General features: G+C 36.8%; 1 protein-coding gene across 2 annotated transcripts in view; it reads left to right on the top strand.

The window, feature by feature from the left end:
- EXOC6 (exocyst complex component 6) overlaps positions 1 to 26,811 on the top strand; it is a 236,130-nt gene that overhangs the window by 198,173 nt on the left and 11,146 nt on the right. For both annotated transcript variants that reach the window (XM_019796276.2, XM_002916102.4), the window contains exon 20: positions 1,348 to 1,421. In XM_019796276.2, the coding sequence (XP_019651835.2) occupies positions 1,348 to 1,421 (74 nt within the window). The remainder of the gene's footprint in view (positions 1 to 1,347; positions 1,422 to 26,811) is intronic.

A 26,811-nucleotide genomic window follows, 5' to 3' on the forward strand; every position in this document is an offset into this window, starting at 1 on the left:
GCGAGAGAGGGAACACAAGCAGGGGGAGTGGGAGAGGAAGAAGCAGGCTCCCAGAGGAGGAGCCTGAGGTGGGGCTCGATCCCATAATGCCAGCATCACGCCCTGAGCCGAAGGCAGACGCTTTACCGCTGTGCCACCCAGGCGCCCCGATTCTGAGCCTTTCTAAACTATATTTCACACATAATACACTGAACTTAAGGATTATTTTTTGTTATTCCAAGAACTATATATATAGGGTGCAAATTTAAATGGCTTCTAAAATATTGGCTTAGATAAATTTATAAATGGAAAATCTGTAATGTTTTGTAGGAAAACACAGAATGCTTGCAAGCATTCTTACTTGTATCAGAGAAGCTTGCATGTAAAATGATAGGTCCTTTTTGTGAGTCAACAGTCTTTGTCTTCAAAATAATATTGGAATTGTCTCCAACTTAACTAAACAAGCTATGTTACTAGTATTAAAATTATTTCTACAAGAAAATTATAGAAAAAAAAATCTTGTGAGGGGCTCCTGGGTGGCACAGTTGGTTAAGCGTCTGACTCTTGCTTTCAGCTCAGGTTGTGATCTCTGGGTCGTGATATCCATCCCGGAGTCCAGAGTCTGGCTCCGTGCTCAGCATAGAGTCTGCTTAGAGTTTCTCTCTCCTTCCTTTGCCCCTTTCCCTCTCCCTAAAATAAATAATCTTTTTAAAAAAAAAAAAAGAAAAAAGAAAAAATCTTTCGAAATATTTTTCAATCTTGTCCGAAAATATTTTTTTAGTTTTTAAAGAGGTAGGATTCCTTTATGGAAAAAAAATTATTAGAAGACATGAACAGACATTCCTGCATCATCCTCATTTTGCTACTTAGAACACTTTACCTGTTGTCTGCATGTAAAGCTGACTTTTTATGTGTCTGCCCATTATTGCTTTTAGCTGGAGGTAGGATTTTTATAAGCATGTTCTGTAACAAAGGAGAAGTTTTGAAATATGTTGACAGCCATGGAGTTGGTATAGTTTCAAAATACTTCTATAATCATTCACCTAAGGCTAAATAGAGTCAGAAAACTTTTCTTGATTGAAGTATATTACTACTCTTGAACTTTATGTGGGATAACCATTCTAAATTTATTGTAATTAAGGATTATGGTGATTAAATGGTAGATTAGAAGTTTAAAATTATTAAAATACTTGTGGTAATGGGTGTGGAGAACATTCTCAGTAGTGGAAATTGAAAGTCATAAATAGTCTTCATTTGAAATGGTTACGTGTAAATATTATAATACATTTGTAATGAGTAGAAATTAATTTAGTGGTTAAATTCTTGTATATTTTGCAATCTTGTTTTTACTTTTTTTTTTTTTAATAGTGTTTGCCAGCTCTGAGCCTGTGCCAGGATTCCAGGGGGATACCCTGCAGCTAGCATTCATTGACCTCAGACAAGTAAGATGTAATAATGTAGCTTTCATTTTTTGCTTTCTACTGTTGCCTCTCTCTCTCTCTTTTTTTCTTAATGCTACAGAAATGCTTGTTTGCCTTGAAACAATTTTTTCTTTGGAAAAGTGCTTCTTTTATAACTATATGTTTGACCCTTCTCTCTGAACTTGTGTATCTATTTGGTGTTTCAACCTCATGGACCGCTCTTATCGGTGAATATTTAACTTATTCATTACCTGCTAAGCACATGACTTTATACTTTAACTTTATACTTTGGTTTAATGACACTTGAAGTTTGAGGTATTTCTTAATGATTTCATGGTCCTATTATGAAAATTGGTGGTATAATTAGTGTCGGGACCCAAGTTAAATGTAAATTATTACAACCTAGAAAGGAGCCCCTTGCTTAAAACTGTGGTAAAGAATGGTTTTTCAATAAATTTTCTGGGGGTGCCTGGGTGGCTCAGTCGGTTGGGCGTCTGCCTTCAGCACAGGTCATGATCCCAGGGTCCTGGGATTGAGCCCCACATTGGGCTCCCTGCTCAGCAGGGAGCCTGCTTCTCCCTCTCCCTCTGCTTTCTGCTCCCCCTGCTTGTGTGCTTGCTCTCTCTGTCTCTCTCTCTGTCATATAAATAAATAAAATCTTAAAAAATAAAGTAAATTTTCTGTATGCCTCCATGAAAAAGGACAAAACTACTTTTTAAAAGGTAATTATACATTTATATAATTCTTTTCTGGTCAGTTAAGTAGAGTAACAAATATGATAATTTTTTTATCTCTTCTAATCATTTTACTACTTTTTGACATCTTTCTTGTCATTTTCTTTATTTACTTCCTACCCTTTTTCCATCTCCCCCATATTTTCTTATTATTCATTTCTTCCTCTTTCCCCCTCCTTTTTCTTTCTTAATCCTAGGATTAAGGAGTTTAATAGAGCTGGGAGGCACAAGAGTATGGAGGAGGGGTAGATCCAAGGTAGAGGGTTCAGGGGTTCAGAATTGACAACAGGATGGCTGCTGCCCTTGGCAAGAAGAACCAAATGGAGATGGAATTAGAACAAAGCAATTGTGGGAGTACCTGGCTGGTTCAGTCTGTGGAGCACGCAACTCTTGATCTCAGGGTTGTGAGTTCAAGTCCCACATTGTGTGTAGAAATTACTTAAAAATAAAATCTTAAAAAAAAAAACAACTACAAAGCCATTGTGATATCAGTCTATTAATGGTCCCATCCCCTTTGGAGATGGAGATGCCTGAAGGTGGGTCTTCATTGTTGATGCAAATAGACCAACACGGTGATGTTTGGAGCAGGACCAATTTGAGTAGTTTCAGTGAATGTGTGAGAATACAGCTGTTTTTGCTTTAATTCCAAACCAGTCTTCTATAAATATGTATGAACTACTATGTACTGATTATTTGGAGAGGTGTGATACAGTTGAAATAGACACAAAAGTAATGTAAAAGAGAATTTTGTTCTTGTGGAACTTAAAACTCTTTTAAAGAAACAAAACCCCCACGAACTGGGTAGAAATACTTACAGGACAGTGAGTCATGTGGATATAAATGGTGTATCTTCAAGTCAGGTTGAGAAGGAAACTGAAAATGTTACCCCTATTTCCCAGTTTTTTATCTGTAAAGCACTGAACATATAAGATATGTTAATATTTCTGTTTGCAGTCAGTGCTCATGTATTATGCCAAACCAGAAATGATTATCCTTACTAAGTTGGAGAAGATAGTAGAAAATGAAGAAGGTGGACTCTGAACTTTTATTCCAGTTTACCCAAAGATGTTCTTTCTATAGAAGGTAGATCTATTTGCTTTAGAAGGAGTTCTCTCTGTTGAGGTCTTATTGCCCTGAACAAGATGATCTAATACAGAAAATGGAGTCCTTTAGCCGAATGGAAATAGGTTTGGCTGTATGTTCATTTCTTAATTAGGTTATAACCACTTACTGGGGTAGGTTTCCCTGTTACAAGGACATAAATATGTTCTCCAAACCAAAGAGTATAATTTGAGGATATCTCCCAATATATACAAATAATCTGTTCTCAGAAAATTTGAAATTTATTGTGTGATATTTTGTCAGTTTTGTATGAATTTGTATGGTATTAACTAGTTTGTAATCACATTGTAGGATTGTGAATAGGACCACATTTGAAACTGTGCGTAAAGATTCTGTTATTTGATTTGTTCAAATAGGAGGTTGGTTCAGTGCAGATTAAAACTCTAATCCCAGGTACTTTCCTCCTTCAAAGACTATCATCATTTGACACCAAAGAAGGCCACTTTACAAGCATATGTAAAGCATTCCCTCACTAGGGAATTGTTATTAAGGCACACTTACATTATACATTTATATTAATAAACATCTCAAGTCTTTTTGGTTGAATTTACTTTTTAAGTATGTGCATTTCCAGGCATTAAGTCCTGGTTGGCTCTTCCTCATCAATGTTATTTTTTAGAAACTTTTAAGTGAATACAAAAAAATCTATTAGAAAAGTTTAAAATTCTGAAATCTATTATGACACATGTAGAACTGTTAAAGATTTATGTAGAAATACCTATTTAATATAAAACACAGTTTTAAAGTATACTCTTTAGTATTCAGTGTAAGTTACTAGTGGATAAATTTTAATGAGGTAATTTTTAATGTATTCTAGTTTTAAAAAGGGGCTTAAAATAATTTTTCCTAATTATTGTTAAAATTTAATCATACTCTATTTTTGTACTTTTGCATTCTGAAACAAGAAGATGCAAATAATTCTTGTCTTTAGCTGCTGGACCACTGAGACATACTTGAATTTCATCATTTTAGAGGCTTGGATTTAATAACTTGACAAAGATAATTATTTTTCACATACATTTGTTTCTCAAATTAATTTATAAATAGTTAAGTGGTGAAATGCCAAGTATGGGAATGGACTGAAAATAAAATTAGTCTTTAAAGTCTCAAATGAGGCGATAGAAGATTTTTGTTTCAGATGTCAGTGTTATTTAAATAAAGATGCCTTAAAGTTTCAGTAGTGTTTTAATGTTCCTGACTTCATGAAGACATTTCATAGAATGTTATTTTAATATTTTTATATGAAGTACAGTATCACCAAACATAAAGAGGGTGCTAACACTTTTATTTACATTTCATTTGGGTTTCTGCATTTTCCTTCTTTTTTTTCTAGCCTGTGATCCATTTCTGTCTTAATAGGGTGGCTGACAGTTCTTTTCAAGTGTACTTAGAAAGGCAAAAGAGCCCTTTTCATAGTACTTATAAGGGGTCATGCTTCTGTTTTTTAGTTTGAATTTGATACTGCTTCATGAATTGCTGGGTATGAAAGATTAGGAAGTAGGTCCAGTGGTCAAATTTTACCTGCCCACCCGGACTTTGCCCTGAGGTCAAACTCCTGATATTTGCTGTTCTGAATAGAGGAGTTGATGACAAGTATGAGCTGATACAAGAGGAAAGTTAGAACCATATCAAAGCTGAAGGCAAGAGAATTGGGACTCAATGAGAGACTGTAGCTAAAAGATGGATCATCAGAATTGCCCTCTTTTAAAGAAAAGGAAATAGCTGACCTGTGAGTGAAAAGACTTCATCATCCTGCCAATCACATGCTTGCTAATGGAAGCCAGTTATCTCAACAACATCTTAAGGTCTACTAGCCCACAGACAATGCAGAGGACTAGTGGTACTGGTACCGCGTTATGTGAATATACTGTCTCAATCAATTTTAAATGTGCTGTTTTAATATGATTTGTATGTGTAAACTTTTTTTTTTTAAAGATTTTATTTATTTATTCGGCAGAGATAGAGACAGCCAGCGAGAGAGGGAACACAAGCAGGGGGAGTGAGAGAGGAAGAAGCAGGCTTATAGCGGAGGAGCCTGATGTGGGGCTCGATCCCTTAACGCCGGGATCACGCCCTGAGCCGAAGGCAGACGCTTAACCGCTGTGCCACTCAGGCGCCCCATGTAAACTTTTTTTTTTATAAGTAAACCCTATCATCCTCCTACCCCCAGTTCTGAAATTAATTCCCTGAAAGAAGGATTTTGGTATACTTACATGTGTCTATTTTCTTTTACAAAGACTATCTATTTTGTTAAATGTAATCTTTCGAATGGATTTCAGATGAATATGTAAAATTCTTTTGACGTATGAAAACAAACATTTCAAACTATTTTTATTATAATATTCTTTATATGTTATACAGAATTGAGTGATAATTTTCTATGACTCATTTTTTTTAAGTAAGCTTGAGCCCAACATGGGGCTTGAACTCATGACCCCAAGATTAGGAGTCACATGCTCTACTGACTCAGCCAGGCTGGTGCCCCTAAAACTCATTCTTTTTTTTTTTTTTATAAAGATTTTATTTATTTATTTGACAGAGAGAGACAGCCAGCGAAAGAGGGAACACAAGCGGGGGAGTGGGAGAGGAAGAAGCAGGCTCCCAGCGGAGGAGCCTGATGTGGGGCTGGATCCCAGAACGCTGGGATCACGCCCTGAGCTGAAGGCAGATGCTTAACGACTGTGCCACCCAGGCGCCCCCCCCCTTTTTTTTTAAGATTTTATTTATTTCTTAGAGAGCAGAGTGAGAGAGAATACAGGTGGGGGAGGGGGAGAGGGGAGGGCAGAGGGAGAGGACGAAGCAGGCTCCCCACTGAGCAGGGAGCCTCACATGGGGCTCAGTCCCAGGACCCCTGGATCATGATCTAAGCTGAAGTCAGATGCTTAACCACCTGAGCCACCCAGGTACCCCTATAACTTAATACGCAGAAATATTTCACTAAATATCACTAGAAAAGCAGATGTCCCATATAACCGAATTTTAGTTTTTATATAACTGAAGATTAGTTTTTCATCACCAGAATTTTTAAGATGTAGCCAATTTTGTGGGAAACTTCAAAATGTATATCTCATCTTTATAGCTTCTTACTGAATATAATTCTCACAGTAGATTGAGTATCCATGGCTTACTAATCCTAATACTAAAGCCTCTTTACCCAATTCTTTTTCACTTTGTGATAAGTTAGACTAGTAAGATATATCATTGCTGCATTCGACAGTATGTTGATAATCTTTTGACAATATGAAGAAGTTTAGGTAGGTTGGAGGATAATGCAGTTAGGTGGATTTGAGGCTACTGAGACAATCTCTTGGGGCACCTGGCTGGCTCAGTTGGTAGAGCATGTAACTCTTGATCTCAGGGTCATGAGTTCAAGCCCCAACTGGGCGTGGAGCCTACTTTTAAAAAAAATAAAAATAAAACAATAATTTGCCCATAGAAGTTGGCTGTTGTATCATTATCACCCCAGAGTAGTGTTTCTCTAAGTGTCTTTCCAGGAACAGTGATTTCTCAGGATAAGAAAAGACTTCTTTAAAGGAGTTTCTAAGTCAGCCAAGTTTGAGAAACACTTTATACTCTAATTCCCTCTTAGAGACTTACCATGTACATTAGAATTGTAAGGACTGAGAAATTCTCTGGTAACCCAGCATTTCCCAAACTCATCACAGAACACCTCCCTCACTCATTTTGGAATGTATTACATGAAACATACTTTGGGAAATGCTTCAAGACTCTGGCATCACCTTCTAGATGTCTATCTTTGATAGTTTGAAATCAACATATTTTTAAAATAATGACTGGGATAATAAATACATAGAAGAAATAGAAATTATATATATAGATGACACAAAGCTAAGAGGGTTACCTATGGACTCAATATGCTATTAGTAGTGATAAGTGAACAATGCTGCTTGAGTGATGTGAAGGCCAGCAAGGTTAAATTTAGCAAGGAGGGGCGCCTAGGTGGCTCAGTTGAAGCGTCTGCCTTCGACCCAGGGCTTGATCCCAGGGTCCTGGGATCAAGCCCCACATCGGGCTCCCTGCTCCACTGGGGGCCTGCTTCTTCCTCTCCCACTCCCCCTGCTTGTGTTCCCTCTCTAGCTGGCTGTGTCTCTCTCTGTCAAATAAATAAATAAAATCTTAAAAAATAAATAAATAAATTTAGCAAGGAAAATATTAAATGCTTTATTTATTTATTTATTTATTTATTTATTTATTTATTTATTTATTTAGAATAATTTCTACACCCAACATGGGGCTTAAACTCATGACCCTGGAATCAGGAGTTGCATGCTCTTCCAACTGAGCCATCCAGGCACCCCCTTGAATTTAATATTTTTTAATTTAATTTAAAGATATATAAGATGTAGGAAATCTGACATAATATGTAAAAGATCTGATAGTTTTAGTTAACCTCCAAACAAACCAACAGTTTGCTGGGAATTCTTAGACTGCATTCGTGTAAGGGTGATATTTGGGGTAGACCACTGTGCTTTGGGGTCGATTGTGCCTTGAGCTTTGCATGGTGATTTAGACACAATTGGAGAGCATGTAGAATTCCAACTCATGACAGACTAGATACCTTGTCATAGGAAAAGCCTTTTAAAAACCTGGGAATATATAGTCTAAAGTCTTAGAGGAAAATCAAATATGTGGTTCCTATTAGCCTAGATATGAGTCAGATATACCATTTTTTTCTTCCTATTACAATCCTGTGTCATGAAAATGACCTCATAATATTCTTTTCCCCATCTAGGATTAGATCTTGATTTCTTTTTCTTTCTTTCTTTCTTTCTTTCTTTCTTTCTTTCTTTCTTTCTTTCTTTCTTTCTCTTTCTTTCTTTCTTTCTTCCTTTCTTTTCTTTTCTTTCTTTCTTCTTTCTTTCTTTCTTTCTTTCTTTCTTTCTTTCTTTCTTTCTTTCTTTCTTTCTTTCTTTCCTTTCTTTCTTTCTTTTTCTGTTTCTTTCTTTCTTGGCTCCATGCCCAATGTGGGGCTTGAACTCATGACCCCTGAGTTCAAGAGTCATATGCTCTACCGGCTGAGTCAGACAGGTGCCCCAGATCTTGTTTTCAAGTATTTGATTTTGGGCAAACCAGGGGAAAGAGGAATGAACATTCCTCTGAACTACATGTAGAGAAATTGAGAGAGAATTTGAATTGTGCAAAATATATTTGGATCTTATAGCACTTTTCAAATAGAAGCTTTATTGACATAAACATACATTCAGGCAATTCTTCAGTGTACTGTTGCTGATTTTCACAATGTGAATTCATCTTGGTAATACCCAGATCAAGAAAGAAAACTACCGGTAAGTACCTCGAAAGACATCCTACCTCTTACTGTTCTTTCAGCCATTACCCTTCTCCCTCTCAAAGGATGACCACTGTCACAACCCCTGACACCACAGATAAATTTAGCCTGATTTTGAACTTTGTATACATGAAATTATGTAGCATTAATTTTTAAGAAGAAGGTTCTTCCTTCTTTAGCTCAACATGTTTGTGAAATTTATCCATGTTGTTTCATGTAGTTGTGGTTCCTTCATTCCCTTTTCTGTGAGGTTTGCCATTATACAAACATACCATAATTTATACATTCTATTGATAAGACATATGAGTTGATTGAAATTTTGCTTTTAGAAATTGTGCTAACGTGAACATTTGTTTGTGTGTCTTTTGGTGAACATATGCACACATTTCTGTTAAGGTGTCTGCCTAGGAGTGGAAGTGCTAATTCAGGGGCATGCATAAGATGAGTTATAATAGACGCTGTGAAACAGTTTTCCACAGCGGGAGTGCTAGTTTATGCTTCAGCCAGCGTGTAGAAGAATTCTTGTTGCTCTGCATCCTTGTCATCACTTGGTATTATCTGTCTCTTCTTTTTAGCCATTCCAGTGGGTATACAGTAATTTTACATTGTGCTTTTAATCTGTACTTTTTTATTTGACTTATAAAATTGAATCCCTTTTCATATATTATTGTCCATTTGAATATCCTCTTTTGTGAGTAACCTGTGCAGGGTTTTTTACCATATTTTATCTGTTGTCTACTTCTTACTGATTTGCAGAGGTTCTTTGTATATTCTGAATGTGAGTACTCTGTCAAATATATGTAATTGCAAATATCTTCTCCTGCTTTGTGGCTTGTCTTTTTACTCTTAGTTCTGTCTTTTGATAAATAGAAGTTCATGATTTTAATGAAATCCAGTTTATCCCTTTATGGTTAGTTCTTGTTAATGTCCTGTGTAAGAAGTCTTTGCCTGTCCCTGACATTATAAAGATATTTTTCTGTGTTTTCTTCTAAAAGTTTTATTGTTTTACCATTCACATTTAGGTTTATAGTCCATCTGGAATTGATTTTTGTGCATGGTGTAGAGTGGAGGTTCAAGATTCATTTTGTTCTGTATGGTTATCCAATTGACCCAGCACCAATTTTTGAAAAGAACTAGATCTCATAGTATTTTAATGTAAAGTAATTGTAAAACACAAGACTGTGAGACACAAATGATATGTGCTTCTAATGTACAAGTAAAATGGCTTCTGTTGCCTTCCAGTTAACTATATGCTTATATTTCATGGTTCATGCCATTCCTCATTAGCAAGTTAGTTGTAGGTTTGAGGTTTTTTAGTACCAGCCTAACTATAGTCTTAACCACATCAAAGGTATTTTTAAAAATAAAACAATTCTAGAGTAAGTATTCATAATAATATGGGCAATATAAAAGAAAAAAGCTAAATTACAAGCCCACGAGGGCAAGAATCATGCCCTTTTTGTTCACTGTTGTACATCCATTGCCTAGACGCTATTCTTAACACATAGTGAACAATTAATAAATGTTGAATAAGTGAATACAAATCTTTTAGCTATACTCAAAAGCATTTTTTTAAAGTACAGAAACACCTTTCTTAGGAATTGAGATATTCTGTATAAGTTCCTGTTCTCTATAAACATTCTTTAAAAGCAGTAAATTTTATTTTTCTATTTCAGTTTTTTGATGAGTATTTCTAAAAATGCATGACACATTTCTGTGCTTTCTCAAGTAAAAGTATAACAAACATTTCTTGATTTATCTCAGTCATCATTAGGGATACTAAAATAGTAACATAGGTTATTTCTAAGAAATGTTATCACTCCAAAACCAGCTGCTTATTCTTTTATGGATAAAGAAATATTCTGGACAGGAGAATTACAAGAATTTAGACAAAGGCAATATACATCTTAATTAAGTGATTGGCAATGACCAAATATAAAACAGAATTAAATAAAGGAGCATTTATTAAACTACTGTTGTTTGGAACAGTGAGTCATAAGGAAAGTAGATTATGGTCAAATAAATTTAGGAAATCCTACATATTTTGTCCCTCTCTTATAAATGCAAAATTTCATCAGCACATTAAAGGCTTTGAGAAGTTTTGAGAGTAAAGGTGTATTCCCTTTTTCCCCAAACCTGAGTACTGAATACTTTTCAGAAATGAAAACCTCTTACTGTCTTGCAAAACAGTGTTCTACAGCACACAGTTTAACACTGAATTACCTGGACCACTGTTTGCATTACTTTAATCTATAGACTCCTAGAACTACCTGGTTAAAACAGAGGGCTGTGATAACAAATAGATAAGTCTTTCAGTAGATAGATGAAATTTAAATATTAAAATACAAATAATACAAAAATGAAAAATAGTAAGCTTTCAACAATAATTTGTTAAACTTCCTTTTTTTAAAAAAAAAAACATTTTGAGGATTTTATGAAGGGTGATAATTACCACAGGATTAGTGCTGCTTGGATGCAGTAAACCAGTCAGTCAGTCATACAGAATAACTTGTTTTTAAGAAGCATGAAACAGTAACACAAGATTGCTTGTGAAGAATGAAAAGATTTAAGTGGGAAATTAAAATACCAGCTCATGTGGAGTTCAAATTCTAACAGTTGTCAGACTCCTTAGTGAATCATCAGGACTGTTGTTACGGAGCCACAGTATGCATACCTGGATGAAAATAAAGGATATATTTGCTACTTTTTTTCTTTAATACACTATAAGTAAGATGGGAAAAATTTGAAGGAGAGATCTTTTGATAAAATGATCAAGGTAAGTTCTATATTTTGTTAGTTGTAAAGAATGTCTCTTAGTATTAGAAAGGAAATATAATTGAAGTGACTTTTTTCAGGTTAATTGTACCTTTCCTTAAGACAGAAAATCCTAACACTTGCCATAATAAGAACATTAAAACAAAGCCAAAACTCTCACAAAGAAAATAGTATTACTGTTTAGTGGTGTTAAGAATATGATGAAAAAAGTTCAAGGTCCTTTAGAACTTACAGAAATTTTTTGCCCAGATGGTTTACTTTACACATTAACTTACCTGTAAGCACCTATAGCTATAGAAGAGAGCGGTAGGGGACAAAAGCTACTTTGTTCAGCTGATCTTTTTTATCTGACACCAAGTCCTCCCTGGTAGGCAGAGGAGGAGTTTTACACCTAAAAATATTCTTTATCTTCTGTTGCTTCTTGACCTGACGTAATTTAAAGAATACATTTTTGGGGTTCCTGGGTGGCTCAGTCGGTTAAGTGGCCAACTCTTGATTTTAGCTCAGGTCATGATGTTGGGGTCCTGGGATCAAACCCTGTGTCTGAGCTCCACGCTTAGCAGGAAGTTGACTTCAGGATTCTTTTCCTCTGCCCCTACCCTTGCTCATGCTCTCTCTGTCTCTCTCTCTCTAAAATGAATAAATAAATCATTTTAAATTATGCCTTCTTTCAAAAAATAAATAAATAATACATTTTAAGTCATTTTGTGACCCTACACATCTTTTTATTAATGGTACCCACAGAAATTTCTCTTCCTCCAAAACAGTGCAGGTTAGTTCTTTTTTTTTTTTTTTTAATCAATTCTTGGAACTTGACTTGTTCTATCTATATCCTGATCCAGTATGATCTCATTTAGTTGGAACAACAGTACAGTCTATGCTGTTTTTTAAAGAGGCAACCATAGGGGCGCCTGGGTGGCACAGCGGTTAGGCGTCTGCCTTCGGCTCAGGGCGTGGTCCCGGCGTTATGGGATCGAGCCCCACGTCAGGCTCTTTCGCTATGAGCCTGCTTCTTCCTCTCCCACTCCCCCTGCTTGTGTCCCCTCTCTCGCTGGCTGTCTCTATCTCTGTCAAATAAATAAATACAATCTTTAAAAAAAATGTATCCTAAACACACAAGCACATACTCACGCAGACACATACATACACACAGGCAATATTTTAAAAAATAACAAATAAAAAAAAATAAAGAGGCAACCATAAATGCAAATCTGTTTTCTTACTATATATGTCATCAACACATATGCCTTTTTTTTAAATGATGAATTGCAAATCTGGGCTTCTCAATACAATACGCTACATGAGAAGACTAAGCAGCCATTAACCATGGCTATTCTTCATTTGACTTTTCTTATATTCTATTACTTTGTAGAGAAATCTGTTAGGAATGATTTGTAGCTTTGTATTGATTTTCTTTTTACTCTCAGCCTTTAACTTCATTGACAAGAATTGGTTAAATGTAGATTACATTGCATAAAGGCCCTTACATGCCTGTGGATTAGGGATTCTAATCTGGGGACCACGGATTGATTTTAGGAGGTTCATACAAAATTTTGTTTGTATGTGTATTTTACTGAGAAGAGGGTCCAGTGTTTTTAGATTTTCAAAGGCATTTTAAGTGAACTAAAAACAGTTATTCAGCCCTCACTGCTCTAGGGAAACTGAAAGCTCCCCAGATTAAGCCAGATCACCAAGAGCTATTCTATTTTCAGATATTTCTTCATGTACTGAACAAATATTTGAGCACCTGCTCTGGACACTGTTTTAAATGCTGGAGATACAGTGGTGAACAAGATAGGCAAGACCCTTACTCTCACAATCTCATTTTGTTGAAGGAAAATCCACAACCAACAGTGATGATTTCTAAACAGTTTTAGATAGAATTTCAAATAGATTTAGATCCTGTGAGAAAAACAAAACAGGTCAATGTTATAGTGACTGGGGGTAAGGGGTACCACTTTGTATTGGGTTGTCAGGGAACACATTTAAGGAGATGACATTTGAGTAGATATGTGGATGAAATTGGGAGATATGGGGAAATAGCATTCCTGGCAGCAGAAGGAAAAGCAAGTGCAAAGTCCTAAAGTGCTGTCAAGAAAGAGAAAGGATAATAGTAGGCTTTAAAGTAGTGAGCAAGGGAAGGAGAGGTGCAAATGAAATTGGGAAGATTATCAGAGCCAGATCATGTAGAGCCTTGAGGGCCTTGTTAAGTAGTTTGGGATGTTAAATATGATGGGAAGCCATTCACGGGTTTTAAGCAGTGTAGTATCATACTCTGATTTACATTTTTAAAAGATTATTCTGAGGGCTCCTGGTTGGTTCATTCATTTGAGCTTCAACTCTTGATTTCGGCTCAGGTCATGATCTCATGGGTTGTGAGATTGAGCCCACATAGGGGTCCAAGCTCAACTTGGAGTCTGCTGGAGATTCTCGTTCCTTTGTCCTTCCCCCCAACTTGTTCTCTCTCTCTCTCTCAAATAAATAAATCTTAAAAAAAAAAAAAAAAGATTATCCTGGCTGCTCTGAGGAGGATAGATTGAAAATGGATAAAATCAGAATCAGGATGAACAGATGATAATTTTGGTAGTCTAGCCACTGATAATTGTTTGCTGTTAATTACTGATGGTGTGGTTCACAATGTTTCACGGTGCCTTCTTCATGTGGAGTTAACATGCGCATTTTGTGTACTAACTTCATCTTCTACCTTCACTTTTTCTTGGCCCTGAGTTTTCTCAGTTATTGTGTTTCTTGCAAGTCTTTTTATAAGTTGCCTTTTAAAACCCCTTTGGAAAAAGACAGGTGTAAATAAATTAAACATATTTTAGTAGAATGCTGAAACTGTTTGCTGTAAAAAGCATCATATATGTATGGATTTTCATTTATTTCTTCTTTAACTCATTCATTTATTCAACAAATGTTTAAGTGCCTTCCATAGCCAGCCACTGAGGAAACAGAATTGAACAGTAGACAATAAAATAGAACTAGACAATTTGAGAGATCAATGAAGATAAAGTTGAAGACTAGTAGATTCAGAAGGCTATCTTGGCTAAAGGATAGAAATTAAGGAGTATAAAAAGAAAGCCACTGAAGTATCCAAATGGTGTGTTGATGAGGACATTCTTTTGTAGGAAATCATGAAATAGAATGGAGTCCTCCTTCTCTTCATAACTCTTGTATGACCTTGGGAAACTGTTTCCTGAACTATTTCACTGTGTATTTTAATGGCTTAATGAAATCTGTGAAGAAAAATATTGTACAGTTTACTTCTGAGAGATGTTTTTCATGGGGTGCTTAATCTTCATTGCTAAAGTTGGTGAATTTTGGGATGCCTCGTTGCACAGATGTGATTAATTGATTGAGTCAGCAGTTACCATCTCTTGCACTTAGCGCGCTTCATCGGGGTGATGGTGAGGCCGATGTGCCAGATCTACATCATGGTGAACTAAAAGGACCATAGTTCTTGTCATAGTCTTGTTTGGTAAGGGAAATACTCCGAACACCCACGTCCTTGTTTTCATTATTCCCCTCACTTACTTCCACCGTTTTATACGTAGTCTGATCATCTTTCTCTACTATACCCCCAGCTGGTTATAAAGTTTAGGAAAGAAGTTCAGATATACTTCACCACAGAAAGATAGACGAACCCTGATAAATATATATACTTGTGTTTGACTCAAGATGAACAACTTTGGAGTTACCTAAAGGGACATGAACAAGACTTGGAACTTATGAAGGAATTGTTTGGCCATAATTCTTGCTGTGGAGACTGGGCGTCTGCCAAGACTTTACTTTGAAATTTCTGTCTTCTGTTCCTAATCTTAACGCATCATAACATACAATTCTTTTGCCACTAGTCCAGTTTGTTCTTTTATGATGAGGAAGGAGGCACTTTTAAATAACAATTATTTCCACTATAATTAAACAAATCTTCTTTTGTTTGCATTATATTTGTTACTATATTGTATACACACTCTGCTTGCTTAAACTTGCCCCTGTGACTACTTCACAGGAACTTTCTTTAGAAGTTTTAAAGTCTTTGACTTCTTAAAGTATTAATGGGATTTGCCAAAGTTGTAGTATCCGAATGCTTGACTAGATATAGTAGCAGGACAACAAGCTTGTTCACACAGCTCCTCCCGCAAGCATTTTTTTCCTTAGACAATCCTAAATTCATTTGAAGTGCCAAAGAATTAAAGGAAGATGTATTTGGGTTTACTCCTGAACATAACAAGACCAGACATCTCACAAAGTTTACCCTAAGGTCCAGATATTAGAAAAGTATGCTGCCCTTTGCAAGAGCTTAGATTATGAAGGATTAGTCTGAACCTAAATGATTTTTGCCTTTTTGTCCCTTTTTGCTCCTGTGTCATAATTCTGGAGGTTTATGGTTGATGTGTTTAACTACGTATGTGACTTATGCTCATACTTTCAGTTATTGATATAAATTTTGAACTCATAGATTTTTGTGATTATTTTGCGAGTAAAGGTTAGAGCTGTTTTGTAGTTTGGTAAATTACCCTCTAAAATGATTTTTTGAAAACCAGAAAAACAAAAAAGCAGACAAACACCATTAAACAGTTACAAAAATAATACATGCTCGCTGTTTTTTCTTATTTAATTTGAAGTAATTACAGACTCACAGGAAGTTACAAATACAGTTTTGTGAGGTCCCATGTATACTTTACCCAGCTTCCCCATGTGGTGACTTTTATATAGCTATCTACAGTTATCAAAATCAGGAAAATGACATTGCATGTTCACTGTCTAAAACAAAAAGTCAGACATGTAAAAATGTATAAAGAGAAAGCTCTCATTTTTTCCTCTTCTTTAGTCTCTCAGTTATCATTGTGTTTCCCTGCAGATCTTTTAAAATGTACATTTAGTGGCACCTGGCTGGCTTAATTGGTAGAACATGTGACTCTGGATCTTGGGGTCACAAGTTCAAGCCCCACCTTAGGTGTAGAGCTTACTGAGAAAATAATAAAAAACAAAAAAATAATAAAATGTACATTTACACACACACACACACAAAAGCACCTACTGTGTGCAAACCTGTAGAATTTTTTTGCTTTTGGGGGATAAGAGGATCGTTTATGCTATAAGCTACATTTTCCCTGTAACACTACATGATTTCATATTGATAAATATAGATCTGTTTCATTCTTTTTCATTTCTTCACAATGTTCTGTAGTATAACCATTCCATAATTTATTTAATAAACCCCCTTTTGTTGGACATGTATGGACTCTCCAGTTTTTCTACACATAAATAATGCTGCAGTTAGTATCCTTATACATATATATTGGGCACTTGTGTAAGTATTTCTGTAGGTCTTTTAAAGTGGAATTACTGAGTACTATGAAAATAACACTCAAAAAAGTTATACCAGTCAGAATTACTTTTAAGAGAAGTACTTAGCAATATGACTATAAGCAAAAGTAACAGATTTATGAGAAAAAATTATTCATGTAAGTGTGTATTTGGGCAAATATGGAGTATTTCTTATTTATAATATAAACATTATTATATTGTGATTAATTTTGAGGTAAATCTTCAATGTGTTACACAAGAAGTACATCTTTTTCTCCATAGCCTGGGAATCAAAAGCTGGTGTATAATGTAAAGAGGCAGTCCCAAATTTAAATGTTTTTAATCATCAATATTCTTTCTAATTTTTTCACTGAAAGGGATAGGTTAAAATTTTTAGAATAGTCTACCAGCAATGAAGGATAGTGATAGCTGGCCTTTATAAATATACATTCATTAAACTAATTATTAGATATAAACTCAGTATGGCACTGTTCAACAGGGAACTTTATTCTTCTCTCAATGTTAATTTCACATTTTTGCCAAACTCCCTATTATTCATGTATAAGGAATTTTTTCCCTAATAATTGTTTTCTTTTTTTGAATGGAAACATTTTCTTTTTCTATTATAGATTTCTTTGAGTTGGGAGGATAGATTATGAGAAGTTTAAATATTTGTATGCTTTGTCAGAAAAACAGCAATAATTATTGCACTGTTTAACATACTAATGAGTATTCTAACCAAAACCACCATATTCACTAATATGATCTTTTTCTCTATATATGACAAAATTCCCTGGACTGCCTTTATAGTATTTACCATATCCAGTGTGAATCTTACAACAGTGTTCTAAAAAACTTTACCAAGAATTCTTTTTGGAAGCAGATTGGTTATACATAAAAATAAAAGGAAATCTTGTATGAATTAAGCAATCTTAATCTGGTTGTTTTAAGCACTTAACTTATAAATTGAAGAAATTAGATCCTAATCCTACTTTACATATAAATTTGAACAAGACACTTAATCTCTCTGAAGCTCAGTTTCCCTTTTATAAAGTTTAGAAAAGCCTGTACTTCACTGGAATGAGATGTTCAAGTGAAAAGTTGTACACAAATACAACTAATGGTCTGAAATGGAGATAAAGAAAAATTAACAGTAGGTGATTAGTGAACTTTGTGTAGAGATTCTCATTCTCTCAGGGTCCATTGAAGGTAATCTGTGTGTGAAAGGGTCCCAGACTCAAACAATATTTATGCAAAGCTTTTCCAGTGGTTTAAATTAGAAGCTTTTTCTTGTGCTTTAAGCTTTCTGATTTTCCTTTTGTTGCAGAAAAGACACAATCCTTAAACTTTGGCTTCTCAAAGTGTTCTATGAAATACAACTTAGTTCAGTTCAACAAGCTTTTACTGAGTATCCTAAGAGAGAAGTAAGAGCTATTATCTTTGCCCTTGAAGGACTCATAAATTGGTTGAAAAGTGAAAACAAATACACCCCCAAAACTAGGTACATGTACATACTCCGTGCTTTAGGGGTGAAACTTTGGGGGCCAACAGAGCCACCCATCCTCATATTTAGATGGCTGAGAGAACTCAACACTGCTAACATTCAGGTAGCATTTGGAAGGGGTGCATTGCACATCCTGTATCTATAAAACCATATACTAAAAGAAATTTAGTGAGGTTTTGTTCAGTAGTGACCTTTTAAGAGCCAAGTGGATATGTGTCATCATGAAAATTTTTTCTAATATATATTGAAAGGATGAAATTGCTGAAGGAATTATTTGATTTAAAAATAATTTATATTTTTTTCCTGAACTTCCTTCTTAGGTGTATATTACAATGCTTTAGTGCTTAATAGTAAGTGACAGTTTAGTCCCTAGAGTGTTACTTTTTCTTTGACTCTTCTTGTGTTGTCTTAATTGTCAGATCGTCTTTCAGTTATCTTCAGTCTTTGTTTCAGTGATTTTCATGGTCATGAAATCCTAAGACTTGAGAATTGGAAGGTGCTTAAGAAAATCTAACCAGGGGCGCCTGGGTGGCACAGTCATTAAGCGTCTGCCTTGGGCTCAGGGCGTGATCCTGGCGTTCCGGGATCGAGCCCCACATCAGGCTCCTCTACTAGGAGCCTGCTTCTTCCTCTCCCACTCCCCCTGCTTGTGTTCCCTCTCTCGCTGGCTGTCTCTATCTAATAAATAAATAAATAAATCTTAAAAAAAAAAATCTAACCAAACACCCTATAGACTCTCCCCTTTACCAGGACCCTTGCTGCTGCTCTTGATGTCTTGAGAAAGTCCACGTTCAGATAGAGGCTTCTTTGCCCTTTTTAAAAACCTCATGACAGCCTTCATCATTTCTTCCTGAGACCTGGTGTTTCTAGGAGATTAAAATGTTTGATTACTCATTCAAGTGAGGTGCTTTCTCCCTGCTCTTTCCACATCTTACTCCACTCCTTCTGGCCTCCCGACCTTTTTAATGTCTCATTCACTCGTTGTTTTGTTTACTCCGTATCTTTTCACTTCTCTTCTTAGGGTGTGCCATCCAAAGACGTTTCAACGTGAATGTCCCTACAGCTTCAGTGCTTTGGCAGAATGGTTTCTTCCCCTCTCATCTTAGAATTGTGGGGGTATGCCAACCCAGTAGCCCTCTAGTGGGAGCTAAGCACTCTTTCACAGGCTACACAGTGTGAATGAGAGATCCTGTTCTCCTCATCCCCATTTCCATTTGTAGACCATTGTTTTTCCACTCTTGAGTGAAAGCTCCAACCCATTTGAGCCTCCTTTATTCATCTCTGTCACCACCAATCTCTCACTGTTACTTTGTTTTTAAAAAAGATTTTATTTTTTAAATCATCTATACGCCTGAAATGGGGCTCACGACCCTGAGATCAAGAGCCGCATGCTCCACTGACTGAGCCAGCCAGGTGCCCCTCACTGTTGCTTTTGCAATCGAATATTTTATCTATATTCACATGTATCCTCATTTTTGTTCCTCAGACTCATATTATAGGTCTCCATTTTATTCACTGTTCTCTCATCTTCCAATGTCCATGACCCTATCTTTCTATGGAACTTGTTTCATTATTCGATTGCCTTTCCTCTGCTTTATCCTTTCCCTCAATACCGTAGCCTAAAAACACGTGCAAATCTTTCCTACCCAAGAGAGAGACAGAGGGCGGGCAGGGAGATATCTTCTCTAGTCTCATTCTAACATTTATGATCTCTTTTTTTTCCTCCTTTGTATCCTCATTCCTTAAAAGAATTATTTAGGGGCACCTGGGTGGCTCAGTTGTTAAGTGTCTGCCTTTGGCTCAGGTCATGATCCCAGGGTCCTGGGATCGAGCCCCGCATCGGACTCCTTGCTCAGAGGGAAGCCTGCTTCTCCCTCTCCCACTCCCCCTGCTTGTGTTCCCTCTCTCACTGTGTCTCTCTTTGTCAAATAAATTAAATCTAAAAAAAAAAGAATTATTTATAATTATTTCCTTATTTCCTCATATCTCCTTCATTCCTCAGTCTACTCTCTGCTTTGCCACAGTGCTCAAACAGCATTCACTTAGGGCACCAGGGAGGGCCAGAAGACCTTTTTATCCCTTATTTTATTGGTTCTTTCTGCTGTGTTTGATAATGTTGATCCTCTTTAAAATTCTCTCTTCTTTGGGGCACCTGGGTAGCTCAGTCGGTTAAGCGTCTGCCTTCAGCTGAGTTCATGAACCAGGGTCCTGGGATTGAGCCCCCCATAGGGCTCCCTGCTCAGCAGAGAGCCCACTTCTCCCACTCTCTCTCTGTCAAATAAATAAATAAAATCTTAAAAAAAAAATCTCTCTTCTTCAAAGGCTATACTCTCTTAACATTCTTTTTATGTCTTTTTTGTGGCTTCCTTTTCCTTCCCCCTAAATGTTGGTATCCCTGAAGTTTCTATCCTTAGAACTCTGCTCTTCATACACTCTACCAGGGTGAACTCATCCACTCTCCATCAAATTTCTGTCACAAATGCTGTATGCCCTAGATATGTATGCAGTTGCTTGGTAGACATTTCCACTGGGATGTGTGTCCCACATCCTATGTGGCCAAAGCTGTCAGCACATCATCTTCCCTCATTCTCAAATCAGATCTTTCCATGTTCTCTGTTTTGGTTGATGGCATCACTCCGCCATGTCCCACATTCAATCATCATGGCCTAGGGAATTTTCCTCCTAAATATTTCTCAAATCCATCCCCTTCTTTCCATCCTAACTACCTGCCTACTACCTATCCATCCTCCTCTCTCTATCCCAAGGACCTATTTGTTTATCCCAGTGTATTTCAAGGTTATCACAACAGTCTCCTAATTATTTTTCCTGTCTTTAGTTTTTTTCTCCTCAAATCCACTCTTCATAGAGCTGCTGGATTTGCCTATCTAAGGGATGAGCCTGACCATGTGAGCTTTCTTGTTCAGAATTTTCCCAAGGTTTCTGAACAAGGCATACATGTCCTTTTATGATCTGGTCCCTGTCCCCTACTCCAGCCCATTTTGTACTACTCCCTCACTGATAAGTTTAGCAACACTAACTAAAGTGCATGACACTCCCCCATAAGCACAACTGTTCCCCATCTTTGTACCTTTTCTTATGCCATCCCATTTGCTTGAAATAACACTGTCTTTCCCTTGATTAACTCCTTTTTTAAAAAATATATTTTTATTTATTTTATTGAGAGAGAGAGAGAGCTCAAGCATGGGGAGAAGCAAAGGGGAAGAGAGAGAGAATCTCAGGCAGACTCCCTGCTGAGTGTGGAGACCGACGTAGGGCTCAATCTCAGGACCCTGAGACCATGACCTGAGCTGAAACCAAGAGTCAGACGCTCAACTGACTGAGCCGCCCAAGCGCCCCATGATTAACTCCTTCTTAAGACTCAGTTTGGGTACTACCTCAGATGCCTTCTCAGGTTTACCTCTCACCCCCCAAACAAGGTTGGATGCTCTAATAATAAACTGTACCTAACTCCGTCAGTGTAATTAGCATCTTAGTTCATAATTAGGCTTTTGTGAATATTTCTTCCATCACACTGAAGAACTCCTTGAATCCAAAGACAGTCACCATCATCATTTCATTGCTAATGTCAAATTGACTGCTTGTCACATGCAAATACAACCCCTTCATTTTATAGGACAGGAAGTTGAGACCCAGAATTTATCATTCTCTTAAATGATCAATTCAAAATCAAAGTAGCTTGATTTTTTTTTTTAACTGAGTTGGGAAGGAATCTAATAGGGCATAGAATAAATACACTATTGGTATCATAAGCAACTACTTTTTTTCCAAGTGAAATATAATCAGATAAGCAAATAATATCCATAGAATATTGATTAGGTGAGACATTGGAGGGGCTTGATTTTTCCTAACCAAGTGGTTCCAGTTTCCAACATTCTGAAGCACTGTGACCAAATAGCAAGTATTTAAAAATTATTCTGAAAAAAGGGGTGCCTGGGTGGCACAGTTAGTTCAGTGTCCAACTCTTGGTTTTGGCACAGGTTGTGATCTCAGGGTCCTGAGATTGAGCCCGGTGTCAGGCTCTGTGCTCAGCGTAGTCTGCTTGAGACTCTTTCTACCTTTTCCTTAGCCCCTCCCCCTGCTCTCTCTCAAGTGAGTGAATAAATCTTTTTTAAAAAATTATTCTGAAAAAAAGAAAAGCTGACTCATTTTAAGTTGTAGTGTTTGTTGAATATTTCCTTAAAATCATTGAATACTCTCTTATTACCCTTGAGTCTTATTAAAATGAAATTCCTTTTATGGGGCCACCTGGCTGGCTCAGTCTATAGAGCATGCAGTTCTTGATCTCAAGGTTGTGAGTTTGAGCCCCAAGTCAGGTGTAGAGATTACTTTAATAAATAAAACTTTAAAAATATTTTATTAATTTATTTTCAGCCAATCTGCAAATACTTAATACTCCCAACTTTCTTACCTGTTTGTTATCCCTCTCTCCCCTTCTTTGTCCTCCTAATTATCAACAGACTTTACCCCCTCAACTATGTTGAGGGTTCTGGGCCAAGTTCTGTTTTACGTATTACAAGGAAGAAACTCTTATGGCTTGAGTTTTTTCTGATGGCCTACTGTAAATGTTAATGCAAAGCGTCAATGGAAACAATTATTTTAACAGGATGACACAGCCTGTTTGCTTAGAAATGTCCTGATTTCCTGTTTAGGTTATCCAGAGGTCAGGTAGGGATTTCTTTTTGCACTCCCATCATACAGATTCATATGCAAGCATTGTGACTTAGATCACAATCTATTTAATTCCACTGGCTGCATTCATCTTCCCAAGAAGATAAGTCCTTCCCCTGCTGTTTTTATTTAATTTCTCTTTTTATATTTTAATTCTGTAACCCATAGTGAAGGTGTGATGCCAATAGGTCTTTACACATAGATGCTTTTCAACTAAGCTTCATCTTAAAGTTTGTCTGTTGCCCATTTTGAAGTTCATGTGGCTACCCGCATTAGTCAGAATGTCACAGCGTTGTCATTGTATCCTGTCCCAGAAATCTATTAATAAAGCACTCAGGCAAGCATCAGGCCCCAAAGTAAGCCATGGCTACCTGCTGTGTACGCCTACCTTAGTGAATCAGCTTCAGTGGAGTTTGATAACTGCCCTTTTTTTCAAATTTAATTGTGCCTTGAGGCTGTGGAAAAACTGACTTTATCTGTTGAACCAAACTAAGCACAGGTGTTCTGACATGTTTATTGAGCAAATTAGTATACCTGTAAAAGGTAATTACGTATACAATCAGGTTTGGAAGTAACTGGATAATTAAGAGTTAATAAATTGTCTAGCATAAAAGAAGTGCCTTTTAGATTCTGGAAAAGTAAACTAAATACATACCTTTTTAAGTTGTTTAAATAAAGATTACAAAATCTTTCTTTGAAATCTTACAAAAAGAGATGAATGAGGATGCAAGCCCCCTTAAATAAAATAGTCACTGAGATAGTGTAATATTCTTTGTCTTAAATGGAGACCACAGAGATTTTATTTTCTGTATTTCCTCATGGTGGGTATAGTAGTTTATCTAGCTAACTCTGCATTCCTTTGGGAACCCATGGCAAAATGGTAAAGCATCTATATTTATATATTAGGACATAAAACAGAGGCCATATCTCTAGAAAGCAGAACAAATGAGATACACATCTGAAATTAAGTTCCCCATTTCACCAAAGTGAAGTCTTGTTATGCAGTGACTGGAACTGGGTCTGCACTTTTGTCACTGCCTACTAAGGTATTACCATAGAAACTATCCTCCTTTTCCTCCTATAGTGGTTGGGATTTAATGGTCTTGGTTTGTTTTATTTATTTCAAATGGTCTGAGTTCCATTTTAAAGAATAGAATGATAAGATGGCTCTAGGGGCTGAAGTATCTGATTTTAGTTTTAGTTTAACTTTGTTTTTTTCAAAAGCCAAAAGTCTGTATTTATAACTAATGGCAAATTATAAATACCATCTACTGCTTGACTTACTAAAATTTTAGAGTAAAATGTATGTGACTGATTTTGTTGAAGACTAGATTAATCCATCTGTTAGATTCTCCAGGCTTTCATTTGCCTTATTTTAAATCACAACTGTGGGGAGGAGGGGAGAGGAACACCCACTTAGATTCACAAATTTTTAAAAAGTGGTTATTCCCTCCCTGTTTTTCTTCTTCTTAATTAAAGTGCATTTAAAGGAGTACATAATGAAGCTCAGCCTAGTCTAGCTCCCTTCATTCAAGCAGGTACTATATCCTGGAGTATAGACGCATTGGCATATAATTTTTCTTCATTGTCTAATTCATATTGTCTTCCTTCATTGTTCTAGGTCTTACACAGTCAATTTATACAAGCAGATCTTATTTCTCCATAGCTTTGGTAAAGCAAAATGGCTTACAGAGAGAATCAAAAGTGTAGTGAACACCTCTCATCATGAGATTCAGGGTTTGATTTTCTGAGTATTGGAAGTAAGAGCTTTATTGGTAAAGTAATTACATAAACTACTTGTTACATAAGTGTGGCAGATGACGTAATGAATCTGGACAGAAAATTGAATGTATGACCTGGGAATGTTTATTTAACATGTTTGATGGTGGCATCACTGGTTTGCAAAAGGTAATCTCAGGAGCAGAACTTTGGTTGTGAAGTATTTTTAGTGCATTCTATAGCACAAATTAATCAGTCGATAAATAGACTAGTCTAGCTTTCAGAATAATTATAAGGTGTTACTAAAAATTCAGAGATGTTTTGGGGCGCCTGGGTGGTGCAGTCGTTAAGCATCTGCCGTCGGCTCAGGGCATGATCCCGGCGTTCCAGGATCGAGCCCCACATCAGGCTCCTCCACTAGGAGCCTGCTTCTTCCTCTCCCACTCCCCCTGCTTGTGTTCCCTCTCTCGCTGGCTGTCTCTCTCTGTCTAATAAATAAATAAATCTTTAAAAAAAAATTCAGAGATGTTTTAATTAATATTTCACATTAAAGTAAATAACATAGCTATCAGTATATAAGATGTGAGTTCATTGTAGACTTATAAAATTCTGTGTCACAAGGTAACATAATACAGTTCATCTCAACATACATTTACTTGGTGCCTGCTATATACCAGGTACTGGGCCAAATGTGAAGATACAGATATAAGCAACAGAAATTGCCGGGTTTGAGGCACTTACAAAGTACGTTATTAGGTGGAAGTAAAGGCACTTCAACTGCTGGGATATTGGAAAGAGACTGGGCCTTAATAGCCATGAATCACCCAAACTATGAAAGGAATTGATATTTAATTCTTTAATGGGTCGGCAGACACATCAATATACTGCGAAAAATCCTGTGACAGAGATGTGGCAGGTGCTCTGAGGACATGAAAGAAACAGGAAACCCAACCCAAGCCCTGGGGTGGGGGTGAGGGGACTTCTTGAAAGAGGCAGGATTTAAATTTTAAGAAATTTGAATTTTATGGAATAAATAAGGGTTACATGGGTGATGAAGGAGAGGAACGGGACTCCACACAGAGGAAAAGAAAATGAGCAGTGTCCTGGGGGTCATCATGGTTTTTAAGAGAATTCCTTGTTTAGGAGCTTAAATTATAAGGCAGAAGAGGAAGCCAGAAGGTTGACCTTGTAGGGCCCAAGGGCCGGCCACCCCAAGATGGGCCACTTTGGCATGAACATTATCTTGGGCTAAATGCAATCAAAACCCAGCAGATACAGGAAAAGCTCCTTACCTCCCTCTCAACTGCCTGCTTGTACCAGGAAGAGAATTATAAACAGAGACTCCTTTTTACTTAAGAAACTTCTCTGCATAATAGGGCAACCTTTGTTTTCCAAACATCTCCTTTTACCTTCCTGCTAATGGTCCTTCTTCCCTTTGTATCCTCAGACACTACCGCTGTCTCTAGCTCATATAAGCTTCATGTTGCCTCATTGTCTTTGGAAATTCCATGTCTGTGTAGATTCTCCATAGGTAAGCTATTAAATTTAATTTTCTCCACTTAATCTGTCTCATTGCAATATGATTCTTAGTCCAGTTAGGAGGACATTGAAGGGCAGAGGAAATTCTTTCTCCCCAACAACCTGGATTAGGTGCAAGATTGCTTTGCATTTCATGTTAAAGAACTTAGCTTTATTTTGAAGAAGTTGGGAAGCCATTGACTGTTTTAAGTAAGTGAATGGTGTGATCACATTTGTATTTTAACTGGATCTCTCTGGCAGCAGTGTGGAGATTGATGGATCTGGGGTATTAGAAGAGAGAGGCAGAGCAGGGTAGGTGACACCAAAGGCCCCAGGGTAGAGATTATGATATCTAAACTAGGATAGTAGTGGTAGTAGGGACGGAAGTAGGAAGCAAGTGAATTCGGGAAATATTTAGGAGGTTAAATTGGCACAGTTCGGCAATAAATTAGATGCCAGAGTTGTGAAAGAGAGGAGTCAGAACAGACTGAATGATGGGGTGCCTGGGTGGCTCAGTTGGTTGAGTGTTCAATTCTTGATCTCAGTTCAGGTCTTCATCTCAGGGTTGTGAGTTCAAGCTCCACACTGGGCTCCATACTGGGCATGGAGCCTACCTAAAAACAAACAAATTAACAGACAAACAGGGCACCTGCCGGTCTCAACCAAAACAGACTGAATGCAGATTTGTGGTTTGGGTAATTAGGTAAATGCTATTATTCAATATATAACCCA

The sequence above is a fragment of the Ailuropoda melanoleuca genome, chromosome 6, assembly GCF_002007445.2.
Source record: "Ailuropoda melanoleuca isolate Jingjing chromosome 6, ASM200744v2, whole genome shotgun sequence".
Lineage (NCBI taxonomy): Eukaryota > Metazoa > Chordata > Mammalia > Carnivora > Ursidae > Ailuropoda > Ailuropoda melanoleuca.